This window comes from Pseudorasbora parva, chromosome 6 (assembly GCF_024679245.1).
Source record: "Pseudorasbora parva isolate DD20220531a chromosome 6, ASM2467924v1, whole genome shotgun sequence".
Taxonomy (NCBI): Eukaryota; Metazoa; Chordata; class Actinopteri; order Cypriniformes; family Gobionidae; genus Pseudorasbora; species Pseudorasbora parva.
In genome coordinates this window covers 30,066,608-30,077,283 of record NC_090177.1, presented here as the reverse complement: position 1 = coordinate 30,077,283, position 10,676 = coordinate 30,066,608, and the positions used below count along the sequence as shown (strand labels likewise).

Sequence of the window (10,676 nt, the reverse complement as noted above, 5' to 3'; positions counted from 1 at the left end):
TTCTTTCTTTAATCTGTTAAAATATTTGGTTTCAATTTATTTTGATGGTCGCTTTAGCACATTCTGTTAACACATCTTCCATTACTAACTTCCATTAAAGTGTGAGTAGAGTATTAGTGGACTGGTCAGGGTTAGAATAAGTTGATATGTAGTTGAAAAACTGCTTATAGTCAGTAGTATGGAGGACCATCGCAATACAGAATGAGTAGATATTAAGCAGACAGTCTACTAATACTCTAATGAGAGTTGACAGGTAGATTTAACGTTAATTATCGTTAGAATGTTCAAAAGAGGACCAAGTGTGACCGAATATTGTATTAACATAAAGATAACATTTTTGTTTATTTTTTTATTTTGATTTTAAAGGTCAAATAGCCATGGTCGAAATGTATGATACAAAAATGGCAAAGCTTATTTTGAATCATCTCCATCTAGATTCTCCTGTAGGTTGCTATCTCAGCTTTCAGCTCCATCTTAATGTGGATGTTTTTATTGTCAACTTGCACATTTGCATATAGCTATTGACACATAAATGGCCTCAAAGCTAATAGAAATGGAATAAACCCCAGACAATGTAGAGTTTGATTTGATGGAGTATTTAAAACCAGCTTACTTGACCCTGTAGTCTTCGGCAGCCAACTTGGCATTGTCAGTTTGAACGCCCATATTTTCATTGTATAAAGCAATCTCCAGGATCTAAATGGACATAACCCAAAAAAATTACAATACAGCCTATTGTTAGTTAATTATCTGAGGCCAATATAAAGAAGCCACTTCTCAAGAATGAATAGCGTTACTCAAGGGCATGTTCAAAGTCTAGTTTTTGAGTCATCATTATTTTGAACTGAACCTGACTCCCTTTTATTATATCCACGTCACCCATAAATGATTAAGCATTAATGACTTGAACAATTAAAAATATAACTTAAAGGTAGTAGAGGCTGTTGTGGATGTGGTTGGACAATAATTCAGTGCAACGGACCACTGAACCAGTAAATACCGTACTACACTACTATACATTCACATTCAACCTCATATAGGTACAAATGTCTAAGCAATGAAGAAAACAGGTCAAATATGAGAAAATGAGAAATTATGCATATTTAGATTCTACATGGGACAATATTGTTAGAGACTAGTATTAAAAGCCCTATTCATAACATTTCTCCAAGAGTAAAATGTGGCTCTAAGATCCTCTAATGGCGATCTGTATCTTCTTTTGTTCAGAATGCTGAAGTTTTGCATTTTGCTCAATTTTCTGCAGAGAGGTCTTTAATGAAAATGATTTTTATGGCTTTACACTTCACAAAATGTTGGCACATTTCTTCTATCTTTCGACTCTGGACTTCCACCCCACCCACTGCTTAGTGTCATGGTAGTATTAACCGGGCAATCAAACCAATAGGTCTCTTCCAGAAAGTACTTCTCCTAAAAAGGAAAATGCTGTCATCATTTACAAAATATGTTGGGGAAAAAATGTTGGTCCATACAATAAAAGTCAATTGGGTCCAGTGCTGTTTTGGACCCTGTTGACATTCATTGTGTGGACAAACACTTTTGAAACATTCTTCAAAGTATTTCCTTTTTTTTTTGTCTGAAGAAAAAATATTCATACAGGTTTGTAACAACGTGCGGTGAGTAAATTATAACAATTTACATTTCTCTAGTCTTTAACCACATACTTGACCTCACTTGGCACTGTTTGAGTAATATATATTTTCATTTCATTTTGGAAATATCTTACTTCAAATAAGCCCTAACATGGATACATGTATCCATTTTTTTTTGGTTAATACACATTTTATAGGAGCTTCTTGAATGCTGTCTACATAAGTTTATTACCACAGTCAAGCCCCATTTTCTTTTATCATAATATTGAAAATGGACAAAACCAAAAATTTGGGTTGTTTAAATGGATCCATTTACTAGGGTTCAAACAACCCAATTTCTGGGTTTGTCCATTTCCAGCCCAACTTGGGTTGTCTTTAACCCAGCATTCTTTATAGTGTAGATACCGATTTCCACAACAAAAGGTCTTATCATAACCGAGATTATATAATAGTCGGTTGTAAAATGCAGTTGTCTTTCTTTCTTGTTATTTTGTGAAAATATAAGCTGCATTTAGCATTTTCTTATAAATGATATACCATTTTGAATAAAAATAACTTTCAGGTCTAAGTATGCCACTTAAGTGCTTTACTCTCAATACTGCTTTTATATAAAAAATAAAACTGGGTGCAAAGAATGATGGCACTTGAACCTCAGAAAAATCTTTGATCAGACTGATAGGAATGTTGTTATAACTTAAATGACAGAAGCAGAAAGCAAAGATTTGATAGAGATGTCATCTTTTATTGGAAAAGACAAGACATGTTGAAAACAACACAACACAACATAAAAACAAAATGGGACAGTTGGTGATTGGGCGTAAACAGTCATTGTCGCTACAAAAATATGTAATAACGTTTCAATAGTGTTCTTTGACTTTCTTTCTTCTTTGACTATAGTCATTAAACGTTAAATGTTTTTTTGTTTTTTTAAAAATGAAAGTTGAAATGTGCTAGTCAAATCTCATTGCATATGTGCTCTGAGAACCCTGAAATAAGGCACTTTGGAATAAATAAATATCTAATATGTGTTAAGTCCAACCAGTCTTTAGATAATTTTATCATTGGCCCATAAGGTTTTTCTGATGTGTTGTGGAGGTTGATCTGAAATTTGATGTTCAGAGTTTCCTCTCTTTGGTCTCTGTGCTGGAAGACACCACCTTCCCATCCACCAGTGTCTGCGTTACAGTCATCACTTTAACCTTCTTTTGCTCGTCAAGAGCATCCTGGAGCCTGCAGGAGAAAACATGCTTGTTACCAACCATAACAAAACCACATTACATGTCAACACAAATGGTCCCTTTGTATGCTTCAGAAGAACACTTACTTGAAGTCTCCACCATCGAGAAGCCTCCTGTAGGTGGCAATTTCTGCCTCCAGCTTCATCTTGATGTTCAGCAGAGCCTCGTACTCCTGCGTCTGGTGTTGGATGTTGTTGCGCAGATTTGTGAGCTCAGACTCCAGTTGCAGGACAACGGTGTTCAAACTCTCGATCTCCATGTTGTAACGCATTTCTGTATCACGCAGGCTGGCTTCCAGGGATCCTTTCTGGAAAATGAAGCGAAGGGATCCCAAGAGTTAGGTTTGAGCCAACTTCATTAAGAACAATTCTCAAGACGAATTCAAGACAAAATATTTAGACAAATACAGCTAAATATGTTGAAGGAATTGAAAAGACTAGATGGTGGAAAGTGGTAGCTTCTGGAATGTCTACAAGAAGACAAACTCACCAGGTTCCTCTGTGACTCTAGCTCGATCTCCAATGTCTGAATTTGTCTGCGAAGTTCGTTGACTTCTGTACGGGCACCCTGGAGGGCTTCTGTGTTCTGTGTGACTGTTAACTGAATCTCTGAGATCTAGAGAGAGCACAAAATTTCACATTAGCCCCCCAAAAAAGGCATCGCCAGCAAGACGACAACAAGAAAATGATTGGCTCTTGGAATATACCTGAGATTCGTGCCAGGCCTTCAACTCCTCCTGGTTCTTCAGGGCCATCTTCTCGTACTTGGCTCTCATCTCCTCCATGAGCGCGGCAATATCCTGTCCCTTAGGAGCATCAACATCCACTTGCACTCCTGACATGGAGATCTGGTTACGAAGCTCCATTACCTCCTGTTGGGTGGAGAGACCATAAAATATGTCTTAAAGCAATGCCAATAATGGTTTATGTGTTAGACAAATGTTTCCAGATGTGCTAATGTCCAAATGTGCCACATGTGTACTCACATTGTCATGATTCTTCTTAAGGAAGATGAGCTCTTCCTTGAGGGACTCAATCTCGCTTTCAAGATTCATGCGGTTCATGTTGGTGTCATCAATGACCTTTCTCAAGCCGGCAATGTCGGCCTCCACACTTTGGCGGATGGACAGCTCAGATTCATACCTGCAGGCACAACATAGGTCAATGGGTCGCTGCTCTCTTCAAAACTAGGAAACTCCCCGTGAAGTTAAAATGTTTGTTATGCTTTTCAATTGTTACTCACTTGACTCTGAAGTCATCAGCTGCCAGACGGGCGTTATCAATCTGGAGCACTAGACGGGCATTATTTGTGGTGGCATCAAAGATCTACAACCAAAACAGAAATCATTTGAATCAGTCAAAAGGTTCACACCAAAGAGTTAGGAAACCATCGTTGAACAATTCGATGTATAATTATGACACATAAAACCTGCACCTAACACATGATGTGTAAAACACATGGTCACTGGAACTGTGGTACCATCTTCTGCCCTGATCCTTGGTTTGCTTAGATAAGAGGTACTGGAGGACAAAGTCCATTTCACAGTTCGTAGGATAATCATTAACCAACAGCCATGTTAGAAAAGTGTCTGGTGTCAGTTTGATGGCCGTAAATTAAGTTGAGTAGTGGTAAAGACAGAGATCGAGTTGGATTTCCTGTTTTTTCTAACCTGATGTACTTTGTTGTGTAAATGCTTTCCATGTTTTCAAGCTTGCATATCCTGTCATCATGGAAAAGGGTGGAGATGCAAAATAGTTTAACACTAGTGAGCTCAACATAGTTTTCCATATGCTAAAGGGTGTTGGCTATGCATCTACTAACTGTAGTTCTACTTAAATGTGTAGTATGTTTTATTCATATTTTACATTTGATTTATTATTCTTATATATTCAGTACTTCACTGAATGTTTAACATTTAAGATGTAATATTCCTTTCACTGCCAAACGTCATCTATCTTTTCATCTAGTTAATCTCATGGTTAATCCCATTTACTTCTGTGACTGTAGAAAGCCCTGAGGAATAGGGATCTAATTGTTTTAATTTAATCTGCCTGTCACTTTACTGCATTGTGACTGATTAATGACAAACCAATCAGGCTGATAACACTGTTTGGTTATCAGTAACTTATTAGCTATAAATTGCACCTTCAAGGAACATTTGGTGTGAAACTGTCTCTAATCAGCATTTTATCTTTAACAGTATCTGCTTTATGAACTCAAACTTTTTAAGGAAAAGTAGAATCGCACAAACGACATGGATATAGCTAGCTTTCCTTGGAATATCTCTGAGGTAGTTCTGCCCTTTTCAGAAAAGTCTCACAGCTGGCCGCATTTTGCACTGTCTGAACTCCCTCAACTTTTCCATTTCCCTTATGACACACACACAGATGCTAAAACATCTCCGATCACAGAGTTTCCATCCACGGGGAATAAACAAATATCTGGATGTGTAACAGGACAAGCGTAAATACAGGATGGAAATGCTTAATCACCGGAATACCGGCTGTAAGCAGAAGTTATGACTGCTGTCCTGTAGTGACTGAGACCCCCTCCCCCATGCCTTCCCCTCTTTTTAGTTTCACCCGTATATTTGGTTCCCTGCCTATCAGTGCTGGCCATCAGTAAACTCATTCAGCCCTTTTAAATAAACCCAACTTTAAAAGACGAAGAAATGCCTTTGGTTTGGTAGTTTCTGTCCTGAAATCCAATAAATGTCTGTTAATAAACACAAAGCAGCCCAATTATCCCGTCACATTAAGTTCTTTATAGAGACCATAACTTCTCTTTACCCTTCTCCCACTCATTCAAACTAACCTTCTTACGCAGCTCGTCAACGATGGGCTGGAAACGGCTGTAGTCGTGGACATCAGGACCTCTCTTCTCCAGAGCCTCGCGGATCTTCAGCTCCAGCTTGCTGTTGGCCTGCTCCAGGGTCCTCACTTTCTCCAGGTAGGAGGCCAGACGGTCATTCAAGTTCTGCATGGCCATCTTCTCATTGCCCATGATCTCACCCGTGTTCCCGCTGGCACTCACATGGATGGAGCTGGACATTGAGGGAAGTCCCATTCCACTGCGGACACCTGAGTAGGAGGCAGAGGAGATACGGGTGCCTTGACCTCCAGCGCCGCCATAGGTGCTCGCAGCCCGGTAAGTAGGCACGTTGGTGGTACGCTTGATAGACATCTGGGACATCTGGGAGATCGGCACCTGGGAGGTGGAGGAACGCACGCTGTAGCTTGTTCTCATACTCATGGTCGCTGGAAGTGAGTGAGCAGATGAGTGAATGAAGGCTGAGAGAGAGAGAGGTAGAACTCAGTAACACAGCCAGAGGAGTGCACGGGGCATTAGGGACACTCTCAGGCTTTATGAACAGACGGCTCTCAAGAGTCCCGCCCCAAGCCCCTCCCACAGCCTAAAGCGTTTCAGTCTGCCTTTCTGTGACTGGATGCCTTTAAGAAGTTTGTTATTACAAGTTGCTCCATTTTTCCTTTCTGAAATTAGAGTGAAATGTTCTCCACATCAGGATTTTTAGAGCTGTTTTAAAAAATATATGTTATCAAAAGAACATGCACTCCTATTGTTAACAAAATATAATGTAATATGGACATTGTTGATATGACATCTCTGATAAAGATTTACTAACTAAACTATTTGTTAACACTTTATAATAATGCTAAAATGAAATAACAATGAACAATACTTTTAAATCTTTTATTAATTTAGGTTAATGTTAATTTGTATACAACTTAAAGTGTGAACAAACATGAATCAATGAAAAAGATTATTTCTAAACTAACATTTACCTAGATTAATAAATGGTGTAAAAAATATGGTAACACTTTACAATAAGGTCTCGTTTATTAGCATTAGTTAATTTATTAACTAACATAAAATAACATTCAGTAATGCATTCGTTACTGTATTTGTTATATATTCGTTGTATTTGTTAATAAAAAATACAGCTATTCATTGTGTACACCATGTTTGTTCACAATGCATATAATGTACAACATTTGATTTTAGTAATGTATTCATGTTTAATAATGTATTAATGTAAAGAGTCATGTTTCAAATTGAACATTTTCTAGTGACTAATAAAATCTAAATTTTCCAGTTGGCCAAATTGAATTTCTGTGAACTGATGCAATTTAATTCACAGAAATTCAGTTTAGTCAACTAAACATTTTTCATTTGGAGACCTGATTTTCTTTTAGAGTGTAGAAGTGCAGGTCATTATTAGTTCATGCTAACTGTTAACTAATGAAATTGTAAAGTGTTACCAAAATTGTTTATTAATGCCTTTTTGTGATACCTAATGCATTAAGTGGTATTACGTATTCACACTCCACCTAAGTAACTGATATTGTTACTTTTATATTATAAATATACTAATGCAGTTTGAAATATACAGGAATTAATTGAGTAACTCTCTTTCAATAGAAACTCGTATTGAGAAATCATTATGTTTTGCAATTTGTCGACTATTTAAGTGTGGCACATAAAAAATGTGTTGTGGCAGGCCGTCTTATCTCTCTCATCTTTGTTAACCATAACACTGGAAAAGAACTGCCAAAAATGGTTAAGAAAAAATAGGTTTAGCCTATGACAGTTCTCGTTTGTGATATCTGATCACCGAGAGGATTTTCCTGACTGCCACGCCTGTAAAAGGATGTGTGAACAAAGAACAATTAGTCTGGCTCCTGAGTACACACACATGTATGGACAAAGAAATGAGCTAATCACTGAAACCTATCTGGACCCCCAATAGTTTTAAACCCATTCACACAATGGATTAGACCAATACCTGTTTGAAATAAGTTCGACAAAGATGAGTTTCAGAAGAGAAAGCTGATACTATCCGCACATTCCCAGAGGATTTACTGGGTTTGCAGGTTTGCTGTAGAGAGAAAATTGCTTCACAAGAGATTTAAACTGCTCAGAAATGTGCCAAAAGACTTTTATGTGTTTTTAAACTGAACCAGCTGACCTTTTGTATTTTGAAAGGCATTTTCTCGTAAATGCAACTTCCGTACTCAAACGGCCCTTAAACTGTCCCAAGCGAGCCTGAATAAAGCAAAGCTAGTTTGTGTTTTGCTGTGAATGTGTTCTGTGGCTATCCTCCCTTATCCATTGTGTCGGAATGTGTTTGTTTGAGGCTGGAGAGGCAGAGGAGGAATTTGATGTGAAAGAATGCAGATCAATGTTGTAGAGCTCTTTTCACATCCACGGGCTCTCAGTTTGCTCTTGTCTGTTTCCTGATTATCACATCATTTATCATTTTAATCATAACTATATTCATTTTTGTGTGACTGAATATGTTTGTCACACTTTACAGTCCCATTAAAGTTAGTTAATGCATGACTAACACAATCATTGTTATTTACTAAAAATACAACTCATCTTTGTTAGCTCAGGTCCGTTAAGTATATTTTTTGCTTTAGAATAATTTTTCATTGTTAGTCCATCTCAGCTAAATAATTTGAACTGTTGTAAAGTATTACTAATATCTAATCATTTAAACCTTATATGAACCAAAATGACATTTCCATCCACTTTCTCATTCAGGGTGTGTGTGTGATCATTCTAAAAGACTTTTTTCCTAAACCTAATCAGTGTTGTGGGTTGCCAGATACTCATCACTCCACCCATGGGAGGACTGTGAGATTATTGCAGAAAAGTTATGATGGAGACATGACAAAACAAGCGGGTGGTCTGGTAATAACTCATCTGACTTATTTGAGGAGTGCCCTCACAAAGAAAGAAAGAAGAAAAAAAACATTCTGGAAAAACAAACACGCATACACCCACCCTCAGTTTATAAATCCATGTTATACTTTTTTTTGATGTTGTTGTTGAAAGACTGTTTTGCCTTCATAATTCTTCAAAAGAAAATATCGTCAAAAAGAGGATGATGATCTGTTATGATCTGCTCATAAGGGGTAAAAACGTGCGGGCGCGTGGCATAATACAGCGGATGGAAGGGAGGGGGAGGGGGGTCACCTGAGCAGTGATAAAACTGAGTCATTTTACTATCAGGTGAAAGCAGTGCCATATATGGGCACGTTTTGAAATGTGCTGACGTAGCACCCATGATTAAATACAGGGATTACTATTCATTTACTTAACTCAACATGGCAAACTTAATTTAAATAAAAACTGCCCCTGAAAGTCTTAGTGATGTGCCACATGTATACCGCGCTAAGTGTAGTGCAATAAAGTGCCTCTTAAACATTGTGCAGGCGACAGATCCGGTCACATTATTGGTTTATGGTCCTCTGAATGATCCTGCAGTCTTTTACTCATAGTGGCATTTTAAAATTAAAGAACGTGTCCAATGGAAATCTAATAAAAACGTTTTATATTTTTGGATATGTTTATTGTATTTAATGTATAATGGATCGTCTTAAGTATGAATTGCTGAATCTCCTGTCTGCATAACAAATTTACCTTCAGGTTTCTTGACCTAATCAATCACAATAGAATGTTTTTAAGAAACTGATGTTTTTAAGATTAATTCACCAAGGATGACTTAACATTATAAATAAAAAAAAACTTTTATAACATTACAAAATGTTTATATTTCAAATAAATGTTGTTCTTTTGGATTGTCTATTTATTAATGAATCCAGATTTTTTTAAGGGGGGGGGGGGGGGGGGGGTGAAATGCTGTTTCATGCATACTGAGCTTTTTACACTGTTAAAGACTTGGATTCCCATCCTAAACATAGACAAAGTTTCAAAAACTAATGTTGGACGTTTGATAGAGTATTTCTGTGTCAAAAATACTCCTTCCGGTTTCTCACAAGTTTCGGAGAGATTTTTTTTCGAGTATGGCTCGGCTTGACGTTAATAGAGCGGAAGGTCCTTGTATGGGACGTACGGGCTCTTCTTCCGGAAGGGTGCGCGCGCGCGTGACTAGAGCTAGAGAGAGGAAATAGAGCGCACGGCGTAAACACTGCTCTCAGCTGCAGATCCACTCGTCCGTGAACACTTATGTCGTTATAGTCCGCGCCGCGCTCCACTTTATTCCTATGGGTGACATCAAGCGACTTCAACGCTTCAGCACAGCATTCCGGGAAGGCAGCGCTGCATTTGAACCGATTTGAACGCAGAAATGACGGGAAGCGTCAAAACATCGCTTCAGTCGCGTCTCAAAGTGGGTCTCCACCGGTCAATGCTGTCACAGGACTTCACCAAATCATACCAAAGAAGTGTGTTTTTGACGGAGCGGTCCCAGCGATAAAGGTTCGGTCCTGCTTTTGAAGCGGCCGGTGAGTAAAACTGCTTCAAATGTCGATGCTGTTGGCTATCGTCGCGTGAGTAAACATCAGTAAACGACAAGATCGCGTGCTTCGTCATTCAAATGCGCTAACGGTTACTCCATTGCTGTTCTATGTATAACGTTACACTAGTCTGACGTGCAAAACCGTTTTGCTTGCTACTGCTAAGGTTTAGTCGCATACAATAGTCCATAAACCGAATCATGTCCTCATAAACTGCGAGTAAACACACACAAATGTTGACAGGTCACTAAATACAGTACATACCACAGAGACGGACGTCCTGCTGTTGCTGTTTCTCCTGTTCAATTTATTTCAGCCTCCGAATGATTCTGGATCATATCTGTATTAGCTGAGATCGAGAGCCATGGGTTTCTCCACGCTTGAGGACGTCACCGCTTTGCGCATATGTCATTCTTTAGCTCCGCCCACACGATACGCCTCCAGGCGCTCGTTTTTTCCCGGAAAGACTCGGTACAGCCTATATTTCTTTTATAAATATAATAAAACTAAAGACTTTTCGGAGATATGAAGGATGCAATACTACT

General features: G+C 38.3%; 1 protein-coding gene across 1 annotated transcript; it reads right to left on the bottom strand.

Annotated features, from left to right (window-relative positions):
• Nucleotides 1–2,331: 2,331 nt before the first annotated feature.
• LOC137078866 (keratin, type I cytoskeletal 18) lies at nt 2,332–6,194 on the bottom strand. Its single transcript, XM_067446628.1, has 7 exons — nt 5,663–6,194; nt 4,091–4,173; nt 3,834–3,990; nt 3,555–3,719; nt 3,338–3,463; nt 2,935–3,155; nt 2,332–2,840 (listed from the first exon to the last, which is right to left on the bottom strand). The coding sequence occupies exons 1-7, from the start codon at nt 6,098–6,100 to the stop codon at nt 2,726–2,728; spliced, it is 1,305 nt and encodes a 434-aa protein (XP_067302729.1). The 5' UTR covers nt 6,101–6,194; the 3' UTR covers nt 2,332–2,725.
• Between the last annotated feature and the right edge of the window lie 4,482 nt (nt 6,195–10,676).